Here is a 24,311-nt window from a genome sequence, read left to right on the forward strand (position 1 = left end):
CCACCCACCAGGACTGCCGCTCCCTGTTCTGCCACAGCCAAACCCCAGCTGGAGGCCCGGGTCTGGGTTTACCCCTCCAGGGACACCTGCCCCTGCCCCCTCCCCATGTTCCCCATGTCCCAGAATAGCTTTTGATGTTTTGGAGAGTAGAGGGAATCTGGGGTTCCTTCTAGCTCAGTGAAGGGAGAGCGCCCTGAGCAGAGGCTGAGGCTGCCCCATCCCACCCCTTCCTGGGGCCCCACACAGGGGGAAGAGGCGGCTCCCGCATTTACTGACATTAAAAATCCAGAGGCAAGATCTCTCTGGAGATTAGAGAGAGAATGAAACGACAGATAAGGAAAGAGAAAGACACACAAACAGACTAAAAAGACAGAAAGAGAATTAGGCAGAGAAAACGAAGCACAAAGACAAGAGACAGAGATAAGACAGAGACAAAGAGAGAAACACACAGGAGAGGAGAAAGATGAGACCAAGAGAGACAGACTAAGCGACAGAGGCACGGGAATTAAGAGACAGACATGGAGTCAGGGATGGGAAGAGGATGCAATTTAATGGCTCAAAGAACAAATTCGGGAGCCAGACTTTGAGAAACACAGGCAGACAGAGGCAGAAGGTACAAAATAGGTGTTTTTTAATGGAAAAGTTTTATAAAAAGGAGAGGGAATGTGAAGAGGACCGTGGGCTAGTCCCGGCCCCCGTGGCGTCGGTGGGAGAGGCTGGGGGTGGTGGGAACAGTGAAGGACTTCCCTCCTCCCATCCGTCTGTCTGTCCTCGCCGGCATCCCTGTGCGCATGCGCGCAAGTGGGCGGGAGGGTGCAACCAGGACCCGTGTGCGCAGGCGCCGGGTGGGCGGCCCCGGGCTGCAGGGGTTCAGGCTCGGGGCCGGGCGGGCGTGCAGTGGTGCGGCTGGTGCGAGGGTGCGAATCCCGGGCGGCAGATACAGCGGAAGGAGCCGTCGGTGTTGACGCAGCGCGCGTTGACGCAGAGCGGGGAGGCCGCCTCGGCCTCGTCACACTCGTTGACGTCTGGGGAGGGGGGTACAAGGAGGTGTGCTCAGGACTGGGGACCCGGGAGCCGCCTCCCTGGCCCCTGAGGCTCCTGGGGCAGAGGGGTGCGGATGCTGACCTTCCTGTTTGGAGTCGAATCCAGCCACTACTACCTGCTGGCTGTGTGAGCCTGGGCAGGTGACTTAACCTCTCTGTGCCTCAGCTTCGAGTTCTGTAAAATGGGTACGGTAGCCTCTAGGTCACTAGGTTTTTGTTGGGAAACTACTGATGATATCAACAATCATAAATGCTTACTCTATACCAGACATTGTTTTCAACTTATTACCTGTATTAACTTTATCCTCCTAATAACCCTATGAGGTCGCTGCTGTGATCCCGTTTTACATATGTGCAAACTGACACCCAGCGTCACACAAGAGCCCACACTTTGCCCAGGGGGTTCTCAGACCGGCTCTCCAAGTCTCTGAGTGCCCGGCCCCCTGCTATTTCGTGGCTGTGAGACCTAGGGGCGCTCAATTCTTTTCTGAGTCTCAGTTTACACATAGGCCTCAGTGTCGTAAATCAGTATTAATGATGTTCGCAAGACTCTATGAAATGGGTTCTATGACTATGCTCACTTTTCAGATGAGAAAAACCAAGCAAGGGACAGTGACCTGCCCAGGGTCACACAGCAAGTTGCTGGACAGAGTCTGAGGTCTTGAGTTGTAATCACTCTGCTTTGCTACTGTCTAAACCAGGCAGACACTGTTCATACTCCCACTTTACAGATAGGAAAACTAAAGCTCTCCACAGAGAGTCAAGCAGATTGCCCAAGGTAGCCCTGGGAGCCCTTAGAAATCACACCTGCAGATTCTGCCCTTCTCTCCTGCTTCAAGCCCAGCCCCGGCCTCTGGTCCAGCTCTGCCTTCCTCCCGGCCTGACCCCGCCTTTTTCAGGCAAGCCCCATCCCTGTGCAAGAATTACTTCCTGCTCCCTCCGGCAGGCCCGTCCCCTTGATGTCCCTGACTACCCCCGTCTGCAGGGCTTCCACCCTCTCACCCCGCGCATGCTGGCCCCGCCCCGCCCCTCACCGACGCAGGCCATGCGGGTCATGTCCAGGCGGTAGCCGTCGAAGCAGTCGCAGGTGAAGCCCTCGGGGACGCGCACGCAGCGGCCGTGGGCGCAGCCGTCCAGGATCCCGCATTCTTCCGCCTCCAGCCCCTCATAGGCGCCTGCTGAGAATGCGGGGGCTCTGCCTTCCATCCCTTATGCCCCAGCAGTGGGCGTGCGCCCCTGGCTCCGCGTGTCCCCTTCTAAGCGGTCCATCCCGCTCAGGGCTGTGAGGGGCGCTGTGGGGCCAGGACGTTCACCTGGCTCTGCTCTCCCCAGCTTTCCCTCTGCCCTCATCTCTCGGTGGGTCTACAGGGACCTCTCTGTTCCTCTTCATCGCTCTCTGCCACTGTGTCTGTGTCTTCCCTTCTCTCTGAGCCTGTCTCTCCCCCTAGCGTCTCTGGTTCTGTATCTCTCTCTCCCTCCCTCCTCCCTGTCTCCATCTCTCTGCACACCTCTCCTCAGCTCAGTCTCCATCACTCGCCCGCAGTGCTCACCAGCATAGCCTCTACCTTCAGGCGACTCCTCAGGCTCTGGGAAGGAGCCGCGGGTGTCGCGGGGCCGATAGCGCCAGCGGGTGCCCGCGCCGGGTGCAGCAGGAGCCTCGGATTCACCGTAGGGGCCACCATCGTCCTCAAAGTCGGGCATGTCGAAGGGTGGCGCCCCGTAGGGGGCCTCGCGGCGCGCGAAGGGCCCAGGCGGCGGTGGGTAGGGGTCGTAGGGTAGCACGGGGGGCGGGTACAACTCGGGCCCATACGGAAGGCCCTGGTAAGGTGGACCTAGGTCTGGGCCGTACTCGTAGGGGAGTCCAAAGCCCCCTGGCCGCGCGGGGCCGTAGGCAGGGGGGCGCAGCACGTTACACAGGGCCTCGAAGTCATCTGCGAACAGGAGCCAAAAGCCTAACAGTCAGCGCTTGCTTGCCTGGGCACCCACCATTCACGTCCCCCTCTGGGAAAGCAGACCCGAGGAGAGGGTGGGAAGGCCTTGGGCTGGGGCAGGGGAGGGGCTCCAACGACGGGCAGGATCAGGGGTTCTGGAGCCAGGATTAGGGGCTGAGGGCTGAGACAGGGACTCCAAGGCACTGGGAGCAAGAGCACTAATGGCTGCAGGTAGGAATCAGGTCTAAGTGCTGGAATTGGGGGGACCTATGGGAGCTCAGACTAGGGGCCCATAGAAATGGGATGGGGGTGCTTTAGGGACCAGGACTACTACAGGAGGCCGGAGGGGTCAGGATGCATGGGATGTATGGAACCTGGAAGTCTGAGGATGGAGGACCAGGGTCTTTGGGCCTGGGGCTGGGTGCCCAAGGGCTGAGGATTGGGGGACTCAGGGGTCTTAAGAGCCAAGACTTGGGGATTTCTGGGGCTGTGTGTTGGGATCTTAGGCCCCTCGATGTGGGTGTTCAAGGCACTAGGACTTGGAGGTCTGTGGGCCAGGATGGTGCAGTCTGAACAACTGGTATTTGAGGCCTAACGGTCCAAGATTTGGGAGAGGGGGGCCTTATGGGCTGTCTTGGGGTTCTAGAGACCAGGAGTTGAGGGTCTGAGAGACCAGATCTCAGCGCCCTGTGGGACTGGAACTATGGGACCTACTGAGTTAGGCCTTGGGGTTTCCGTGGTTGAGACCTGGAGGTCTTTGGCAGGTGACTTGGGGTCTAAGGGACCAAGATTTAGGGCTGGGCTGGGACATAGAGGTCCGAGGGGCCGAGTTTGGGGAGATCTGGGAGTCTAAGGGCCTGGATCTGGAGCCCGAGCGGCAGGACCCTGTGTGCGGCCAGGCAGGTGGCAGTACCTGAGTCCTGGGCGGGGCAGAGGGCACAGTCCATGCCCCAGGCCTCGCCGTAGAGGCAGCAGCACTCCGTGTAGGTGGCCTGGCGGTCCAGCCGAGGGCGACTGCACACGAGGTCAGCCCCCACTTCCTGCCAGCACACCCCCAGATTGTCGTCTGAGGGCGGAGACAGCATGCGTCAGGGTGGGACCGGCCCTCAGGTCCTCCCGCATGCCCAGCCACCCCCTGCCTATCACCAGATCCTTCTCGTCAGCTGTGCTCTGACTCCCGGGAGCCCTCTGAAGCAGCTCCAGGTGAGTACAGGGCTTGGCCTGGCATGAGGCTGTGACACAGGAGGAGAAAGCACAAGGTGTCCAGTGGCTGGGAGACAGGGTGTAAGAGGGCTCTGTCCAAGCCTGGCCTCTGGATGGCTCTGTGACCTCGGGCAGTTGCTTTCCCTCTCTGAGCATTGTTTGAATGAAATCTCAGAGTGTGGGCAGGATGTTGTAGGAACAGCAAGTGGGAGGAGAAGACAGTTTGGGTCAGCCGGCAAAAAGAGAACCCAAAGAGATAGACACAAACACATCCAAAGAGTCAGAGACTCAAAGAAAACCAGGAAAGGAAAGATGCAGAGAGAAACGGAAAGAAACAGACCTGGAAACAAGGTCAGACCCTGGAAGTGTCAGAAATTCAGAGAAAAACCTAAGACAGAAACCCACAGAGGTGGAAAGAGAGAGAGGCACACAGGGAAATAACATGAAGCGCACTTTTAGCACTCAGTAAGACCAGGTCCCATTCTGTCCTTAAAAATAAAGTTCCTCACAGCCACCCTATAAGGCGGGGGCTATTGCCAGTCCACCCAACGTGCAGAAAGGAAGCAGGGGTCCCAGAGGCGAGGAGCAACGTGCACCAGTACACACGGCCAGCAAGTGGCAGGCTCCTCTGAAACCTTCGCCTTTAACCACCAGCCCAGCTGGCCTCTCCGAGGCTCAGACGCAGAAGACACGCTAAGGGGGGCTCGAGGGGGCGTGGCTTAGAAGGCGCGGGGCGTGGCCTTTGCGAAGGCGTGGCCCGGTGCGGGCGTGAGGCTGAGCCCAGGGAGCGAGGGGCGGGGGCGGCGTGGGCGTGGCCAGGGCGGGGCGGGGCTTGGGGACGGGGTTACCGAGGCTCTGGCTCTCGTTGGAGACGCAGCGGCGCCGCGAGCCGTCCAGCACCAGCGGGGGCTCGCACGTGCAGTGATACGAGCCGATGGTGTTGACGCAGCGGCCGCCCTCACAAGCCGGCTCCTCATCCGCGCACTCGTCGTTATCTAGGGAGCCGTGGAGGCTGTGGTTAAGCAGCAGCCCTCTACCCTCTCCCATTTCCCCGGCGCGCTGACAGTGTGATGGATGGAGTCTAGACTCCAGGAAGGACCTCCTGCTGGTGGTGGCCACCTTCCAGAGAGGAGCTGGCATGGGCCAGGGTTGGGGAGAGGCCCCGGGGGGGACGAAGGGTGGGGCTCCTACCGATGCACTCGAGTCGCTGGGCATGGTAGTAGTAGCCGTTGCTGCAATAACAGGAGTAGCCTGGCGCCGTGTTCACGCACACGCCGCTCTTGCACACCTGGTCTCGGAAGAGCTGGCACTCGTCCACGTCTGCGGGAAGGACGGTCAGAGACGCAACCCCCCCACCAAGAGAGATGGGGGTGGGCCAGGGTGTAGGGCGGGCTGGGCAGTGGTAGGGGGGCAGTGTGTGGCTGCCGGGCATGATCAGGGAAGACAGGGGCAGAGAGATGGCCATAGAGACCCAGAGGTAGAGACAGGGAAAGATGGAGACAGACAGAGGATGGGGGTGGGGTGAGGGGGAGATGCATAGAGAAGCAGATAGGGTGAAAGACAGAGGTAAAGAAAACAGAGACAGAGTGAGCCAGAGCTGGGCCTGGAGGCTGCTGTGGGGGCTTGAAGTCTGGCCTCACCTCTCCGGAGGCTCGGGTCTCCGCTGGGCACCAGGTAGCCGCGGCCATGAGGGCACAACGACTGGTACTCGGCTGCACACAGAGAGAAGCCTGAGCCCAGACCCCGCATCCCGGCCCCCACCCTGGGCCTGCTCATGCCCACCTGTCTCAGTGCTTACTGTTGCCCCCTGCCCACCCCTCGCCGCCCAAGTCCTCCACACCCATGCCTGTTTGTGCCCACCTCTCAGCCCCATGCCCGCCTGGCTGGCAGCTCACTCTTGCCCTTGCAGTACCTGTCCCTCAGCCCTGTGTCCAAATGGGTCCCCTGTCCCAGTCCCATGCGCACCTATTTCCACCCACACCCTGAGCCCTGGGTCCACCCGTAGCCCATGCCCACCTGTCTCGGTGCTTGGGCACTGCTGGATGCGGCAGCCGCTGCCCCAGCCCTCACCCACAGTGCAGCAGCACTCCTGCCATGTCACGTTCCGCGCCAGGATGTTGTCACATGCATCTGGAGCCGCCGTGTCAAAGTAGCACTCTCGGCGCCCGCTGCCCACGGGGCCCTGCCTGGGTGTGCTGGGCCGGCGCGGCGGGGGCGGCGGGGGGAGCCTAGCCGGCAGACTGGGGCTGGCAGGTGCCTGGGGCTGTGAGCCCGGAAATGTGCCTGGCGAGACAAGGGACTTCAGCCCAGTGCGGGCTGAGCCTCTGGCCCCCACGTTACAAATGGGGAAACTGAGCCCCAGAGGACCCCTAGCCTTCATCCCCAAACCTAGGCCTGGGCACCTCTTCCCCACCCAGGTGGCCCCACAGTTGGCCTCTGGAGCCTTTCTCCCACCCATCCTCTCCTCCTCTCCCATGACCCCTGCCTGGGTCCAGCCCTGTCCTCTCCTGCCCAGGCCCCTGCCCCAGCCTGCTCCCTAGGCTCCCAGCTCCCAGTGTCACCCCCTCCAATCCGCCTTCACATGGCAGTGAGAGGGAGGTTCCAAAATCTGATTATATCCCTCTCCTGCTCAAAATTCTTCCATGTGCCACAATGCCCTCGGGAAAAGGCCGACCTCCTGACCACGGCATGTCAGTGTGATCTGGCCCTGCCTCCTTCTGTGGCCTCATCTCCCCTGACCCCTTCCCTTGCTCTGAACATGAAGTTCAGTTCCTCAAACATGCCAGGCCCTCTTGCCGTGTCCTCTGTCCAGAACGCTCTCCCTCACCCATTTTACCTGGCTCATTTCTATTCATCCTACTGCTCTCAGTTCAGACTTCTCCTCCTACAGGAAGCCCTCCCTCACTCTCCTCTCAGGCTGAGGCAGGCACCTCCTCTGGATTCCCATAATCCCCTAGCTTTTCCCCATCACAGCCTTCTTCCCTCGGGCCTATGCTTCCCCCATCCCAGCCCTGATTTCTTTGGGTTGTCACTATCTGATGATATCTCTGCCTGCACCCTCACTGGATTGTGAGCCCTTTGAAGACAGAGTGGTCTTTCCTAGTCACTTTTGTGTCCCCAGTGCCCCAAAAAGGGCCTAAACACAGTGGATGCCCTGTGAACATTTGCTGAATGAAAGAATCTGGTAGAGTCAGGGGCAGGATCTAGTTCTCCTGATACTGAGTCCCACCTCCCACGTTAACCCATGTGTTCTGAAGTTTTTATTGTTGTTTAAAACAATGACATTTAACTGATGGCAGCTGTCCACACCAGGAATGGTTAGACCACATCATTTTTCTGTGGGGCGAGCAGCCATCAGTTAAATAGACACATCAGTCTCACCAGCAGAAGTCCGTGGGGTAACACAGCGTCCAGTCATGGGGTCAAACTCCTCAGGGCTGGTGGGACAGACACAGAGGAAGGAGCCTTCGACGTTCTCACACAGGGCAGCTCCACACACACCCTGTAGCGTTTCACACTCATTCACATCTGTGAGCAGGAGACAACAGGGGAGAGGGAGTCGATGGTTGTAACCTTCTGTGATTCCAATGGTCTACAAGTCTGAGCTTTCAAATTTAATGGGTATTTGTAATGGCCCAGACCCCATCATCCACTTATCTTCTGGTGACAAACCCTGAATTTCCTTTGGGAGCCCTCTCCTCCTCCATTTCCAACTCATGTGGTTTTGAGTAGGGCAAAATCTACTCCAAGGGGTGGACACAAGTCCCAGGCACGGCCAGATTAGGGTATTTCTCTCGTTCAGAGACAGGCAGTGACCACGCTGGGCCGGTCAAAGCCAGACCTGGGACTTGTGCTAGAAATATCGAGAAAGATCCTTCCTCTAGCTCGGGGTTGCCAAGCTGAGGATGTTAGCTCAGAGGTGCTAGGGCCTCCTCTGTCACTGTGAAAATGGAGTCTGCCTGAAAATAAATGCACTGTAGGAAAGCAGGGCTCAGAGAGGGAGACAGCTAGCCTTCTTACAATTCCTGGGTCCAAGGATGCCTGAAGCTCAAATACATCCCAGGACTTCACAGTTTTAATTCCTTTGAAGAAATAAAGCCTGTTGTGTTTGCATTTGTCAAACTTAAAGAATGTGCAGTTAAGATTCATGCATTTCATTGTATGTAAATTGAACCTCAAATGAAAATATCTGTAAACACCTACTGAACTCTGGTTAATGATATGCAGACTGAAGAATTTAGAGAGATGTGTACTAATGCTTGCAATTTAATTTTAAATCTATCCAAAACATTAGGTGGATTAATTTAATGGCTAGATATGTGAAGAAACAAGTATAATAAAATGATAATAGAATATAGGTCATGGGTGTGCAGGTCTTCATTCTATAAATCTTTCAATTTGCTGTATGTTGAGAAACTTTTCTTATAAAATGTTGGGAAAAAAGAAAGAATGTTCATGTATACTTAAGAAAAGTGCAATTTACATACTTTATGCATGTGTTTTTTAAGCCCCCCCAAAATAAATGTGAATGAATAGGGCTCCTGTCGTTTGCAACCAGAACAGTCCTGACTGACATGGCGATGATCTTATATTCTGAGGTCTAAATTGCACAACCTAAAGGTCACATTTGTTGAGATCTAAGGAGAGGAGCAGGGCCTGACCAACCTCTTCCCCCCCTCTGGCCCCACCCACCCCTTGGAGCCCCGTACCCACGCAGTGACGCCCGTCCCTCGCCCCCTCGTATCCCTGGTCACAGAGGCACTGGAAGGAGCCGGGCAGGTTCTGACACACGGCGTGGGCCCCGCAGAAGGACCGGTTCCGGCATTCGTCCACGTCTGCAACCACCAGACAGTCAGGCCATTACTGGACCTTCCTTCCATCGCCTCCACGTCTCACCCAGTGCCCGGTGGACACCCACCCTGGCATCCACCCCCCGGCGTGGGCTGATAGCCAGGGTCACAGGCCGGCGTGCAGCGGTAGGAGCCGGGGGTGTTCTCACAGCGCTGGGCTCCACAAATTGCTGGGCCATATTCTTGGCACTCATCCACATCTGCCGAGGGGAGAGGGTGGGGGAGGGGAAGAGAGTCACAGGCCTGGATTCACAGGTTCTTGACACTGCTTCTCATTCTCATGAAAATCTCTAGGAACCTGGTATCTAGGAGTCTGAGCTTCGAAAAATTGACAAGTATTGATAACTCTGAAGGCAACATTGCCAGGTCCCACCACAGGGCCTTTGCACTTGCTGTTTCCTCTGTCAGGCACACTCTTCCCTCAGCTATCTGTATGGCTCCCTCCCTCACTTCACTCAGGTGTCTAGGTCAAGCCCACCTAGTGCCCCCTCCCCCACTTCCCTGTCATCTCTGTCCATTTCTCCTGCTTTATTTTCCTTCTTAAACTTCACATTGTATTATATCCATGTACTTCTTGGTAAGCCAACTGTCACCTCCCTAGAATGCAGACTCCACATGGGCAGGGATCTGTGTCTGTCTTGTGCCCCACTGTATCCTCAGGGCGTAGAATAGTGCCTGACACACAGTGGGTGCCCCCAAATTGTTTGCTGAATGAATCTGGAATTTGTTTACATATTTATCGTCTATCCCCCACCCCAGAATGTCCAGGAGGGGAGGGATTTTGTTTGACTGATTGCCTGTTGTGCCCCCAGTGTCTGGCACACAATAGGTGCTTAGTGATTTCTTGTGGAATTAATGAATGAGAGCCCATGAAACTAGGTTTCCATGAATCAGAGGTCTGGCAACTGGGGAGCCAAAGGGAGCCAGCCCACAGTCATTTCATTTGTTCCACAAAATGCTGACCCACACACCATCCAAAACACTCTTAGATTGTCCTAGCCCCCTGCCTTCATCAGTCCCCTGCTGGAGCCTGGTGGGGGAAGCAGGCAGGGGGCATGGGAGGTGAGGGTCAGGGTCGGGGAGTGGAGGGGTGGGAAGCATGGAGAACGAGAAGAGTAGGCACCAGGCGGTGTGAAGGCAGAGCAGAGACTGGAAGGGGTGGGCCGATATGTTCCCAAGGCCTGGAGAAGTCTGAGGAATGGAAAAGGACAGAATCTGGAGAGATGAATAGAACTTGGAAGGGTGGAGTTGAGCGGGCAGGGATCAGTGCTGGGAGAAACCTCGGGAATCGCATTGGGAAAGGATGGGCAGCTGGAAGCTGAAGGAGTGGTGGAAGGTGGGAGGAGGGCAGGTCCAAAGTGAAGGGGCCCGAAGAGGGGAAAACAGGGAATTTTAATGCACAGATCCATTGGAAAGGGGGAGGGAGGCTAACAGTTCTTACCCTTAGGAGATATCTTACTAGCGTATGGCCTAAAACGGGGAGTGTGTTCAAGTGGCAGAGGAGCATGGGCTGCTTCTGGAAGCGAAGCTTGGCCTGTTTCCTGATGGGAGTGTCTTCCCGCATCCTCCCACCTTGCCTCCACAAGAAAGTACAAGGACACACTGGTGGCTTATTTTCCCCACAGAGATGGGGAGAGAATTAAATGCACTGGTTGGGGGCCCTTTCTCTTCCCCCAAGTCTGTGAGGCCCAGTGCCCTTTCTCAGTGCCCAGGGAGCCAGCTCCAGAAACTCGGGGTGGGGGGTGGCAGTGGTCTCACCGTCGCAGGTGCCCTCAGGGCCCGCGTGGTAGCCAGGGTCACAGTCGCGGACACAGCGGTAGGACCCCGGGGAATTCTCACAACGCTGGGACCCGCACAGGGCCGGGCCCCGCTCACGACATTCGTCCACGTCTGAGGGGGGAGGGAGGGCAGTCAGATGGGGGAAGCAGGGGAGGCAAAGAGAAGGAGAAAAGATGCGGGAGTCAAGGAGGGGAGAGGAGAGTCAGAAGGGGAGGTGGGGCGCAGAGAAGAAGGCAAGAGAGGAAGGGGGCAGAGGAGGCGAGACGGGGAGGCAAAGAGGGGAGGTAGGGGATGCAGGGAAGGGGAGGGGAGGAAGCAGCGGAGGGGAGGCAGAGAGGAGACAAATGCGGGACACGGGAGGAGAGGGGGCAGGGATCAGGCCGGGGCGGGGCCTCTCACCGAGGCAGGAGGCCAGGTCCGGGCCGGCACGGTGTCCCGGAGGACAGACGCACTCGAAGGAGCCGTCGGTGTTGGTACAGATGCCGCTCTGGCAAAGGTCCTCCTCGCTGCACTCGTCCACGTCTGCAGGACAGAGTGTCCGAACCGCCGCCCCCCTCCTCTGCCTAACCTTCCAGGCCCCGCCCCCACGCCCTTGCCCCGCCCCCCGGCTCCAAGGCCGTCAATGCCTTCCCCCACCTGCCTTAGGCTCCTCCCTTCCCTGCCAGCCTCGCCCCTCCGACGGGTTCAGGCCGCGTCCTTTGCATTCACAGCCCAACTACCCGGACTCTGCCCTCCCGCCCTTCCTGTCCCAACCCCGCCCCCAGGATGCATTAAGACCCCTGCCAAAAATTCAGACTCCCCATTCCGCCCTCTTCTCGTCCCGCCTTTTCCTGGTACACGCCCGCCCTTTCCCGGTCCACGCCCAGCCTGGGGACCGACCGAGGCAAGAGGCTCCGCGGGGTCCGGGCCGGTAGCCGGGGGCGCAAGTACAGGCGAAGGAGCCGTCGGTGTTGAGACACTCGCCGTGCGGGAAGCAGAAGTCGCCCTCCAGGCACTCGTTCACGTCTAGGGTTCCCGAGAGAAAGGGCGGCTGGACCCGCCGCCCAGACCCCAGCCCCGCCCCCAAAGCAGCAGCCCCGCCCCCAGCCACGCCCCAGGTGGCCGGTGGGGGGTTAAGCTCCTCCCACAGCCCCTTAGTCCAGCTTCTTCCTCCCTGGCAGGCTTTGCCCAAGACCCCAGGCCCTGCTCCCAGGCTCCCAGGCCTCTCCCCACCATGCCCACCTGCGCAGGGCCCGGGCCGACCAGCCGGCGCCCGGTAGCCCGGGACGCAGCTGCAGCGGAAGGAGCCTTCCGTGTTGGTGCAGTGGCCGTGGGGGCCGCAGGAGGCGCCCGAACTGCACTCGTCCACATCTGTGGGAATGGAGGTTTCAGAAGGGGTCCGGTCTAGGGACACACTAGACGGATCCCCTTAGGGGCAGAGAGGTCTGGGGGAGATGATGGGAAGTGTTTTGGCTTGGATCTGAGATGAAGGCTCCATGACAGAAGTGGGTGGGGGAGACCAAGGTCCCCTGATTCTGGGGACCATGATTGGGGATCCTGTGGGAACTCCCTGTGCCAGGATCCTGGGGTCAGGTGAAGGGACTCTGGACTGAGACAGTGGTCAGAAGTTAATTAGGGGAGCCGGCCCTATGGCATAGCGGTTGTGTGTGTGCGCTCTGCTGCTGGCGGCCCAGGTTCGGATCCCAGGCGCACACTGATGCACCGCTTGTCAGGCCATGCTGTGGCGGCCTCCCACATAAAATGGAGGAAGATGGGCATGGATGTTAGCTCAAGGCCAGTATTCCTCAGCAAAGAAAAAAAAAAAAAAAAAAGAGGAAGATTGGCATGGATGTTAGCTCAGGGCTGATCTTCCTCACAAAATAAAAATTAATTAGGGTAAGGGGTCGGGTATTATAAACCAGGATTATTGGATGGGATTCTGCTGAGTCAGCGGTCAGGGTCTGGGACTGGAATCTGAGACCAATTAGGGTCAGGGATTACAGTCAGGGCCAAATTCTGCCTCTAGTCAGGGGTCAGGGTCAGGGATCATGAACCCAAACAGGCCCTAGGGAAGGGACTCTGAGAAGGGGTAGGGGCAGTGAAACAGACAGGATCAAAGGTCACACAGTCAGGGGTTGTGGTCAGGAGTTATAGTTAGATCAGATGTCACAGTCAAGTTCAGGAGTCACAGGTCACATTCAGGGTCAGGGGACAGGCAGAGTCAGGAGGGTCACAATTGCTAGCAGAGGTAGGGTGAGGGGTTATCAGCAGGGGCCATGGTTAGGGTCAAATGTCACAGTCAAGTTGAGGGTTCATGGGTCACAGAGTCCAAAGTCACATTCAGGGTCAAGGGTTGCGGTCCAGGTAAGGGGATTGAGGTCCAGGTCAGGATGTCACGGGCCAGGTCAGGGCCATAGTCCAGGACAGGGGTCACAATCTGGGTCAGGGGTCATGATGCAGATCCGAGGTCACACCCAGGGCCTGGTCTCACCAGTACATCGGCCACGGTGCAGGTAGTAGCCAGCAGGACAGGCCCTGCACTGGAAGGACCCGGGTGAGTTGACGCACTCCTGCCCAGGACATGCCAGGTGGTTCTCACACTCATCCACATCTGGGGGCCAGAGGAGAGGGGGGCCTTGAAGGAGCAGCCCAGCACCCCCCTCACCCATCCACAGTCCTCCCCCCCTCCCCGGCCTCACCCTCGCACTCGGAGCCGGCGGCGTTGGGTTGGAAGCCCGTGGGGCAGACACATTGGAAGCTGCCTTCCGTGTTCTCACACCGGCCGTAGGCGCAGGGCGGGGGGCTGCGGGCACACTCGTCCACATCTGGGGGCAGAGGGGACCGGTGGGGCTGAGGAAGGGGCCTGGACCCATCCTCATTGCCATCACCACCCACCCCAGCAATCGTCTGGAGGCAGCCTCCTGGACTTTGCCCGGGCTGCTCCCTCCTCCCAGAAGGACAGACCCCTTCCTCGTTTCCCCAGTACTGGTCTCTCCAACTGCCAGGGTGAGGCCAGGGCACCACTTCTTGCATATGGCCTTTCCTGCCTCAGAGTTGTCCCCTCCTCAGGGTTCCCACAAACAGAGTATCATCCGAAAAGGGAGGAGGAGTGGAAAGCACCCTCGTATTTAGAGAAGGGGAGAAGACTCTGGAGTCAGACTCTCCCCACCCTCCCAGTACCCCCACCCCTCTGCCCCTGTCCTCCACCAGTGAGCCCCATCACCCTGCCTCTCTGCCCCCAATCATGTCACTCTCCAGTCCCCACAGCAAATACAAGTGGAGCGGGCATGGACTCAGCACCCTCACCTTGGCAGGGGGCCCCCGGCCCTTGGGAGCGGAAGCCAGCAGGGCAGGCACAGTGAAAGGAGCCCGCCGTGTTGTCACAGCGGCCTGGCCCGCAGGGCGGTGGCTCCTGGGCGCACTCATCCACATCCTCTTCACACGCCGAGCCCCGGAAGCCAGCCGGGCAAACACAATGGAAAGAGCCGGGCAGGTTCTCACAGACCCCTCGGCCACACAGGCCCGGGCTCTGGATGCACTCGTCCACATCTGCATGGGGCAAGGGGCCTGGGGTCACGCCTCCTTTAAGCCCCTTGTGCTCCCCTCTGCCTCCCTGACTTCCATCACTCTGACTTTCCACCCTCCATCATTCTGCCTTCTTGTCTCCATTATTCTGCCACCCTATCCCCCATCATTCTAACTCTCCGTCCTCCAGCCTTCTACCTTTTCAACCCCTATTAAGCTGCCTATCCGCTTCCTAGAACGCTGCCTTTCTAGTCCCATCAGTGGGCCTCCTTCTACTTGTCCTCCATAACTCTGCCCCTTCCCCCATTACTGGCATCTCCATCCCCCATCCCTCTGCTTCTCCATCCTCCATGACTCAGCCTTTCTGTTTCCCATCCCGATGTGACTCTGTCTCTACAGCCATCAGGCCATATATCTGGTTCTCAGGGCCTGGCCTCTGTCTCCCATCAATCAGCCTCCCACTGCCTCATTGCTCAGTCTCTCCATCCCTCATCACTGCCGCTCAACCCTTCCCCCCACATCTCCTTCCCCTCTGCCCCTCCTAGTGCCTCACCCTGGCAGCTGCCTCCGTGGGGCGCAGCCTGGTACCCCGCGGGGCACACGCACAGGAAGCTGCCTGGCGTGTTCTCGCAGCGCCCGCGGTCACATGGCGGCGGCACGCGGTGGCACTCGTCCACGTCTGCGGGCACAACCCGGGCGGCTGAGGCTGGAGCAGACACTCCCCCCACCCACCCCTGCTCCAGACGGCGCGGGGAGGCGGGGAGGGCAGGGGCGGAGCCAAGCTAGGGCCCCGGCCAGGCTGGGGCGAAAGCCAGGGGCGGTGGGGGGGATCGCAGTGGATAGGTTTAAGGCGAAGGCGGGGCTTTAGCGGGGAGGGCAGGACAAGGGCTGGGGACCCGGCCAGGGCAGAGGCGGAGAGGGGAACCGTGAGGGGAGCAATTTAGGGAGGGCAGGGCCTGGGCAGGGCAAGGGCGGGAAGGGCAGCTTTGGGGACCCGGCAAAGGGAAGGCAGGAGCGAGAGAAGGGGCGGTTTGGGGACGTAGCACTGGTGTGGCAGGGTGGCAATCAGGGGTCGTGGTCAGGAGAGAGGTAACGGCAGTCGTAGGACAGGGGCGGGGCCGGGGACCGCGGGAGCCAGTCTGGAACATGGAAGGGGCGGGGCCCTGGCAGGGGCGCAGCGGGGACCTGGTCGGCGAGAGAGGCCGGGCAGTAGCAGGGCAGCGACCCTCCCCGACGGGAGGGGCCCACTGGGTCGGGAGGAGGCAGCGGTGGGGCCCAGGGGAGAGCAGGAGCTGGTCTGGGGCGGGGCCAGGCCAGGCCAGGGTAGGAGTGTGGTTGGGCAAAAGGGGCGTGGGGAAGCGTGGGAGGGCGGGAACTGCTCTGGAGGGCGAGCCGGAGCAAGACCCGGGCAGAGGAGGGACCTGGAGCCAGTGGGGCGGATTTCTCACCCAGGCACTCCCCAGCCCGCGGGCCGGCTCGGAAGCCCGGGCCGCACACGCAGCGGAAGCTGCCTGGCGTGTTCTCGCAGCGCCCGGGAGCACAGGGCGTGGGTACGCGGCGACATTCATCCACGTCTGCGGGCATGGAGAGGGCTGGTCAGGAGGTGACCGGGCAGAGCCCCCCGCCCCGCCTCCGTCCGCCCCCTCTGCCTGGCTCACCGACGCAGTGTGTGCCCTGGGGGGTGAGCCGGAAACCGGAGTCACACGCGCAGGTGTAGCCACTGGGCCGGGGGATGCAGCGTCCCGGGCCGCAGACCTGGGGATTGCGCTGACACACGCCCGCGGAGGGACCTGGGAGGGGTCCAGTCAGCCAGGGTTTCCCCATCTCTGAATCCTCTGTCCCTTGCATCCCAGTACAATCCCCTCAGATCCTCTGCCTAAAACACCCTCATGGATGTTCCCCGCCAAGCCCAGTCTTCCACCTCTGATCCTCCTCTCCTTTATCATGGAACGTTCTCGCCAGATCCCCTGCTTGAATCCTCCCATAATCCTCCAGTCCTCTGCCTGAGATACATTCCTAGTGCCCTCCGTGAAAAATAATTTGTCTAACATTAAGTGGGGACTTTCTATGTGCCAGAGACTTCAGAGATAGCTCACTGAAGCCTCACAATTACCGCCATTTTACAGATGAGGAAACTGAGGCTCAGCGAGGTTAAATGACTTGCCCAGTCGACAGAGAATTTGCACCCAGGCCTGTCTGACTCCAGCTCTTGATGTAACCACCACCCAACCGTCCAAATCTTTATCGCTTCCCACCCATTCCTTAACGCCTCTGGCTGTGACATCTCTATTTATTCTATCCTGAAATCTTTACCTTGGAGGCTCCCCCTAGAACCCCTGCCTGTAATACCCCCCATCCACCCCCTCGATTCCCTCTACTTCACCTGATTCGGGGATCTCAGGACCAGTCCGGGCAGGGATGCTGGGCCGGGGAAGCTCAGGGCCTGGCCGGGGTTCAGGCCGGCGTTCCGGGCGATGAGTGGGCAGAAAGGCTAGTAAAAAAGGGGCATCAGCGAATGGAGATCTGGACTTGGGTGTCCCCGCTCCCTCTCCTCCTTTCCCTGTGGGGCTGGGGCAGCCCCTTGGAAATGACACCCCGTCCACCAGAAGCCAGCTCACCTGAGGGTGGCCGAGAGGTGGAGGGCAGGGTGCGGGGCTGGCTGAGGGACACTCGGGGTGGCTCCTGGCCCAGGGGTCTGGTGTTGTAGCGGAGGTCGGAGGCCGAATAGTGGTAGCCAGGGCCAGCAGGGCAGATCTCCCGAAAACCCTCTGGGAACAGGAAAGGGAGGGAGGGGGAAGAGAGAGAGCATGAGAGCAGGAGGGAATGAGAGAGTAGAGGAGGGGGCGTCTAGGGTCTGGCTTTGGCTGGGGGCGGATGCTGGGATGGGGTGGTACCCTGGCCAAAGAATGGGAGGTCTCAGAGACTAAGAGTGGGACAAAGGATGTTTTTCCTTATTTGGGATGGTGGCAGGGACAAAGGTTGAGGGCGGGGTCTGGTTTGGGGTCTACAGATTTGGAGTTGAAGGCCAGGAAACAAGTCCATTGTGGGGTCTGGTTTTAGGCAGAAGCTAGATTGACAGGGAGGTGTCCCAGAGAGGGGCGTGTCTAAGACGGGACCCAAGGCAGAAGGAACCTAGGCTGAAGGCAGTGTCTCGGGAGCTGGGGACTTGGAGAAAGCTTGGGGACAGCGTTGGGCAGGGAGCATATCTCAAGGACTAGGAGCGGCCAGGCTGAGGGTGACGCTCAGCGGACACAGCCGAACTTCAAGTTGGTGTGTCTCAGAGGTGGGTGTGGCCAAGGATGGGGTGGAGCCCGGGGCGGAGTCTCAGAGGTCTGGGCGTGGCCAACACTAGGGTCCAGCCGGGCAAGAGGGCCTTGAGCCCCAGGCCTGGGGGCGGGGCCTAGAATGAGGACTGCGTGCGTTAAGTCTAGAGACAGGCCCGGCGGGAGACGCTCACCTGAGCCGAAGGGTGGGCAGAGCTGGCAGCCCCGGCCCCAGGCTTTGCCCACGCGGCTACAGCAGCAGATCTGTTTGGTGATGTTGCGCAGAATGGGCAGCGAGCAGCCGCCGTCGCGTAGCACGCGGAAGCAGGGCCCCTTGGCCTCTGAGATCACGTGTTGGGCTGGGGGAGGGGGAGGAAATTCTTCAGGGCGGGGTTAGGAGTGCAGCGGAACAAGGGGATCTGGGAGGTAGGGGAATGGTCCCAGGGAGGGTTTGGCGGGTGTGAGGGGCATTCGGGAGAGGTCTGGGAGGGTCTGAAGGAGAGGTGAGGGGCCTGGAGGTCTGAGAAAGTGTTGGGGCCTGAGGAGAGTCTGAGGGGTGAATGAGAGAATCTGAGAAGGATCTCAGGGTCTGAGGAAGGTCTGGTGGCAGAGGGAGGTGAGGGGATTTGGGGGGCGAGAGGAGGGAGCTGAAGAAAGTCTGGGGATCTAAAGGGATCTGAATCCAAAAGTTTTGAGGGGTTCTTAGAGGGGCTGAAGAGGGTCCAGGGAGTCTGACACGTTCTGAGCGGGATCTAATAAGAGTGACTTATTAGACCTGGGGGTCTAGGAGGATCTGAGGTGGGGGTGGGGGCTAAGGAAATTAAAGGCTGCTCTCGGATGGGGTCTGAGGGCACGGGGGACAGACATGGGACTCAGCCTCAGCCCCCTCTCGGTGGCTCACAGATGCAGCTGCTGCGGGACGAGTCGAGCAGGAAGCCGTCGGGGCACACGCATGTGTACCCGCCGTGCGTGTTCGCACACTCCCCGTGCTGGCAGCGCCCGCTCGTAGCGCATTCATCCACATCTGCGAAGGATGGGTTGGTCCCAGTGGCGTCAGGGACCAGCTCTTTGCCAGCTCTGCTCCTAGAGCCAAGCCCCTCCCAACTCCCCCCCCCAACCCCCGCTCACCTTCGCAGGACCCATTAACCCTTTCAAAGCCGGTTGGACAGGGTCCATCTGGGGCGCCCAATCGGTCAGAGTTCCCTGTCGAGAGAGGAGAGGGGTAGGCCAGTGGGCGGGGACGAAAGTGTGGTGGGAGGGGCTAAAAGGTGTTGGGTGTGGTTTGGGTGCAGGGTCTGCCTTAGGTTGGCAGTCTGACAGAGGGCAACGTGGAAGGTTCCAGAAATGCATGAGTGGCGCCAGGGCACAAAGGCGGGGTGAGAACAGTGTAGCCAAAGTTAGAAAGTGGGGGGAGCGGTCCCAGAACGGTATGGAGAGGTCTAGACTGGAAATGATCCCCATAACGTGGTAGGTGTGGCAAGAATTTGTGAACAGGGTTCATCTATGGACAGGGTACGAGGACCGGGTTATCACCCCTCCCCAGCTCCGAGCACCTCGGGGACGTCCTGGGGCTTACCCAGGTGCCTGGAGCACGGCTGACAGTCGTGAACGCCCCAGGCCAAGCCGGCCCCTCTGCAGCAGACCTCCTGCGTCCGGAGCCCGGGCAGCGGGGACGCACACTGTGGGGAAGTGTTGGGTGAGCGCGCCCCCGCGCGGTGGCACGCTCCGGGCCCCTCCCCACCGGCCTCCTCTCACTTCGCCTCTGCGCAGCTCCCGAAAGCAGTAACCGAAGCCGGAGGCGTCCGAGTAGCCATCCTCGCGCGGCGCGCTTTGTGCCAGCACCGTGTAGGGCGCCGCCGCCTCCGCCCGCGCCGCCGCCTCCGCCCGTGCCACTGCCTCGGCATCCGCCTCTTCCCAAGGGCCGGACACACGCTCCACCTGGTGCACCACCACGGATGCCTCCTGCGGGTGCTCCACGTGCACGCTCACCATAGACGCCACGCCTGGAGGGAGGCACGTCGGGGCAAAGTGGTGTCTACAGGGGTTCTTACGGTCTGGGACTAGGAATGGGGGGAAGGGCGCACTGGAGAAGGGTACTCAGGGGAAGGCAGGAAAGATGGGGGTCAGAGGAACGGCGAGGTGGTGGACAGAGGGGTTGGAGAGGACCCCGGCCTCACTCTCCTCACCATGCTCCTCGTCGCGGTGATTGGCCAGTGGCATGGTGTACACGGAGCGGGTGAGGCCTGGGATGGCCGGGGCCGGTGGCCGGGCGCCCGTGGAATGCAACTGGCAGAACTTGCCAGCAAAGTCCGGGGGACAGAGGCAGCGATCAGGCTTCACGCACACACCGCCGTTGTGACAGATCAAAGGACACAAGACTAGGGAGAGAGTGAGGACATTCAGGGTCGGCAACCCTCCTGGCGGGCACCCCTGAGGCCAGCGCACCCAAGCTAGCTCAGTCCCTAACGTTATAACTACACCCTCAAAGGTATCATTCAGTTCTAAGTCGCTCTGCCTTGAGCTGTCTTGTGCCACTCCCACCAACCCTGGCTGCCTGCAGTGGCTGGGTCCAGTCGTACTGCCCTCAGTGGTATAGCTCCGCCCACTGGATCGGCTCACCACGCCCTCCGGCTCTTCATTCACTTTCATGTCACCCCGCCCTCGCCCTCGAGTCCCGCTTTCTGGCCGAGGCCCCAGTGTACCAGCCGCGTCCAGACAACCCTGTCCCCGCCCACTCGAGCTCTTTCCTTAGCATTGAGCCCCGCCCATCTCGTCGACTGGCTGGGTCTTTTGCTGTTCCAGCCCCGCAGACCCAGTGCTGGTCCCTTCCATTGACTAAAACCACATTTTAGCCACTCCCTGGCACACTCCTCCCTCCCAACTCGGTCTCCGTACCATTCTAGACACGCCCACACCCGGTCTGGTCTGGTCCACGACAGTCAAGCCCCGCCCACTGGCTATGCGCCACGCCCACATCACCTTCGGCGGGATTCTAAACCCCGCCTATCAAGGCGTCTAACCTGCTGCCTTTAGCCCCGCCCACCTCCGTTTCCTCACGCTGATTTGCCCGGCTCACTTGCTCACGCCCCTCCCACCCCACCTCCCGGCTATCTGGGCTTCCTAGTCCCGCCCACCGCGCTTTGCCTCCGCCCACCTCCCCTCTGGCTCTGGATCCAGACTTCTAGCTCTGCCGTCCCGCCTCCGGTAGCCCCGGGGCGGGGCCACGAGCGAGAACGCGCCTCTTCTCCCCTCTGCGCGCCCTCGCTGGGCCCCAGGCCACCTCTGGGCGGGGCACTGCCAGCTGTGCGGCGGGGTAAACAAAGAGAGGGGTGCGGCGGGGGTAGGGCGGCGGCTCCGCATTCCGGACCCTTGGGGAGCCCCGGGCCCGGGGAGCCAAAGAAGGCCGGACGTATCCTGCGAGGGCACCCCCTCCCTTTCTCCCCCGGGGCTGCCGAGAACAGCTGGAGACAGCTGTGCGGAGGGGAGGAAGGGGGCAGGCGGCCCGGGCCGTCCAGGAAGGCGTGTGTGGGATTCTGTGCAGCACACTGGAGAAAGGAAAGCAGAGAGGGAGTCCCCTCAAGAAAAATAGAGACTGCACTCCTGGGAGGAGATCAGCTAGGGGCCAGTACTCTGGGGTTCAAAGACGGCTCGAGGTTTCTGCAGTGGTAAAGGGAGCCTAGCTCAGAGGAAACTGAGGCGCCCTTCAACAGAAGGAATCCCTTAAGTCCTTTTGGGGAGAGTTACCTAGAAAACGGGACTCTAGTGCCTTCTAGAGGATAGCCAGTTAGAGGATGCTGAGAACAGGGTTTAGACTCAGGGAGAAGTGGGATTTCTGGGAGTCCCCAGCACAAGAAAGCCTCATTTGTCTGGGAAGACTCTAAGTGGAATCTCCCCTCCCCTCCTAGCTAAGGGATTAGGTACTCAAGTCTTTTCATTAATAGTTGCTCATGAGGAGTACACTGGCTAGAGTCTTCTTGGGAGAATCAGCTGCTCAAGACCAACTTTGGGGTTCTCTGAAGATAAATGGATCAGAAGTTCCTGGGGATGGGGTCAGCTGGAAGAGTAGGACTTGGACAGACAGGAATGGGGGATCTCTGATGGGACTCCGTTTGAAATATAAGAAAATGGTAGTCTTTTGTGGGAAGAGAATTCAGATAGGGAGCGGGATTATCACTGGATAGGGTTTGTAATCTGGGCTTTCTCCGGGAAATGGGGAGGAGTAGCTGAGGGACAATACTACAGAGTTCTCTGGTGAGGGGCACCGTTTGGGGAGATCACATAGGAAGGATGGGAGGGAACTTCACTGGAGGGGCTGGTCTCTGGAGCCTGTTGATAGGGGTGGTGAGAGGGCTTAGGGTCTGAGGGCAGAGACTCTGGGCTCCCCTAGTTAGGGGAGTCAGGCCAAGACTCCAGGGCGCTCTAATAGGGGTCCTTAATTGAATGGCAGGCCTAGGAGAGGCTTAACTAGGAATCAAGATTCCAAAATACGAAGGGTCTCTGCTGGGGGTCGTGGTAATCCAGCTAGGTCTGGGGGCATTTCCTAGCCTCCAAGGGCATTTCTCAGCCTTCTCTTAGCTTGAATGCAGGGCCCCCCCGCCCAGCTCCCTGAGGGATCCCACATCCAGGGCTGGCCACTGGATGGGCACGGACAACTCCGCGGCCCACACCTCTGGACGAATGAGAAGCTGAGGATATCGAGGTCCTGCCGAGGTCAGCCCCCTTTCACATGCCCCTCCTTGTGCCTCCAGGGGCTTGGCACCCGCCTGGGCATGGCGCCTGGCACGGGGCTTGGGGCTGGGAGGGAGTGAAGGAAGGAGGGAGGAAAGGGGAGGAGAGAGGGAGTGGCAGCGGGCGGGGGCTCAGGCGGGAGATGAGCTCACGCCGGCCAGGGCTGGGTTGGCTGGGGGCCAGGCTGGGCGAGTTCTCGGCGCCAGGGGCCCCCACTCCCCACTCCAGAGGGCCTCCGAGGTTGGGGGCAGGTAGGCCCCGATCCCGAGAGCCACCCCCGCACCCTGGGGCCAACAGGTGGCCCACATTCCTAACCTCACCTGAACCCCCCCTCCCGCGGGCTCATCTCTCGGGGTGCCTGGTGCGCACCCTCCTCCTGTCCCCTCTGCCCCCAGGGGGCGCCCCTTCGCCCTCGGTCTTCTATCTGGATTTCTCTCCCACGTGCGACCCTTGCAACTCAGGGTCCTGCAGAGACCCTCCTATGGGCCCTTTCCGTCTCAGCCCTCCGGATCAACTTTCCTCACCCCAGTCTCCCTCCTCACAGGCACTCCCATCCTGGACTTTCTTAATCCCTCCCACCCAAAGACGCAGAAAGTGGGACACCCCCCCCCCCCGCCCCCACGGCCCTGAAACTCTCTCTTGGCCTCCAGGGACCCCTTACAGTCTCAGAATTCGGGCCCCCTTCTCCCAAGCTCCCAGGACCCTCAATTCTGGTATTCCCCACTTTGATTCAAGGGCATGAAAGCCGGCCCCAATCCCCTCACGTGAGACGCCACAGGTCCCCGAGAACCCTCATTGCTTGCAAAATCAGGACCCTCAGGAGCCAACCTCAAAAGCCAAGAATTTGAGGCTCTCTTCCTTAAATACCCCGTGGATTCCCCAGCACTACTGCACACGGAATCTAGGCTCCCTCTCCGTGGGGGACTGTCTCCCCCATCCCTGGGGATCCTCCTCCCCCTGGGAACCCCTCCCTCAGGACCACCACCCCGCACTCACAGGCGCGGAAGCCGGGTCCCCCCGGGGCCGCCCCGCCGGGCGCGCCGCTGTCCACGCTGGTGGTGTTGCGGGGCGCGCAGGTCGGGGTACAGTGGGGGCCGGTGGGCCCATGGACGCAGCGCAGGCCGCATACGGCCGGGGTGAAGCGCACGCGGAGGCGCTCTCGGGGCCGGCTCAGCCCGGGCTGCGGCCGGAGCAGCGCCAGCAGCACCAATAGCGACACCCAGAGCAGCCGCGCGCCGCCCGCCATGGCTGCAGCGCCGCGCTCCGCCGCGCCGCCGCCCCAGCCCGCCCGAGGGGCCCGGCCGCGCCCGCCCGCCCGCGGGGGAGGGCGGCCGCGCCCCCGCTCAGGCCCCCCCCTCCCCACCACTCCCTCCCCGGCGGCCGCGCGGGGGCGCGTGGGGCTGGGCGCGCAGCCAGAGGCGCGCAGGCTGGGCGCTAGACTCGCAGGGGGGAGGGGGACGCCCCCTCTGTCTCCCCCTCGCACCAACAAGTGAATGGGGCCCGCAGGGGAGCGGCGGGGAAGGGAACAGGTGGGGGCGGGCCGGTTTCTCCCCAGACAGAGCTGAATCCATAAAGAGAAAAGAGTATTGGGGGCCGCATTTGGGGAGGCAGCTAAAGGCTGATTCTCCGCCCTAGGCACAGAGAAAGGGCCTTCAGTGAATAGCAGGCTGTCATGGTACATCTGGGCAGCCAGGTGGCACATCTGGGGGAGAGGAGAAGGGCTGGTGCACCTGGACACATGAAGGAATTGGGGGTCTGGATGGTGGGCAGGACGCTGGGGGGCTGCACATTTGAGGATGCAGTCGCATCTGGCCAGGACCCCCCACACCTGGTAGGAGAAGTCAGAATGGGTAAGGGGAAACGGTGGACTGAGGCTGTGGGCGGGGGTCCTCATATCTGGCTGGCGGCCCACATCTGGAAGACTTTAGGAAGGAGGGGACACATCTGGGCTGGAGGCCACAGCAGGAGGGGGACTTCTGAGGGTGGTTGAGACTAGGGGGTGTGCTGGCC

General features: G+C 60.4%; 1 protein-coding gene across 3 annotated transcripts; it reads right to left on the minus strand.

Annotated features, from left to right (window-relative positions):
• Window positions 1-614: 614 nt before the first annotated feature.
• On the minus strand, window positions 615-23,547 carry LTBP4 (latent transforming growth factor beta binding protein 4). 3 transcript variants are annotated; one of them, XR_015549513.1, is made up of 31 exons: window positions 23,298-23,547; window positions 19,760-19,951; window positions 19,329-19,576; window positions 19,150-19,252; window positions 18,702-18,776; window positions 18,475-18,597; window positions 17,768-17,932; window positions 16,929-17,078; window positions 16,694-16,801; window positions 15,969-16,100; window positions 15,759-15,884; window positions 14,864-14,989; window positions 14,092-14,334; window positions 13,485-13,610; window positions 13,277-13,396; window positions 12,028-12,156; window positions 11,686-11,811; window positions 11,206-11,328; window positions 10,786-10,917; window positions 9,096-9,227; window positions 8,887-9,012; window positions 7,559-7,705; window positions 6,194-6,460; window positions 5,818-5,889; window positions 5,369-5,497; window positions 5,026-5,172; window positions 3,888-4,040; window positions 2,594-2,974; window positions 2,078-2,221; window positions 1,126-1,218; window positions 927-1,025 (listed from the first exon to the last, which is right to left on the minus strand). XR_015549513.1 is itself a non-coding variant. In XM_087421733.1 (30 exons), exons 1-30 carry the CDS (start codon window positions 23,545-23,547, stop codon window positions 871-873), a joined length of 4,647 nt encoding a protein of 1,548 aa, XP_087277859.1. In that variant the 3' UTR covers window positions 615-870. The 3 variants fall into 3 exon arrangements, 2 of the variants coding, with proteins under 2 accessions (XP_087277859.1, XP_087277858.1); XM_087421733.1 differs by lacking the exon at window positions 1,126-1,218 and having other exon boundaries at window positions 615-1,025; window positions 2,078-2,218; XM_087421732.1 differs by lacking the exon at window positions 1,126-1,218 and having other exon boundaries at window positions 615-1,025.
• Window positions 23,548-24,311: the final 764 nt, after the last annotated feature.

The sequence above is a fragment of the Ceratotherium simum genome, chromosome 33 (genome assembly GCF_057802395.1).
Source record: "Ceratotherium simum simum isolate JZ-2026a chromosome 33, ASM5780239v1, whole genome shotgun sequence".
Classification (NCBI taxonomy): Eukaryota; Metazoa; Chordata; class Mammalia; order Perissodactyla; family Rhinocerotidae; genus Ceratotherium; species Ceratotherium simum.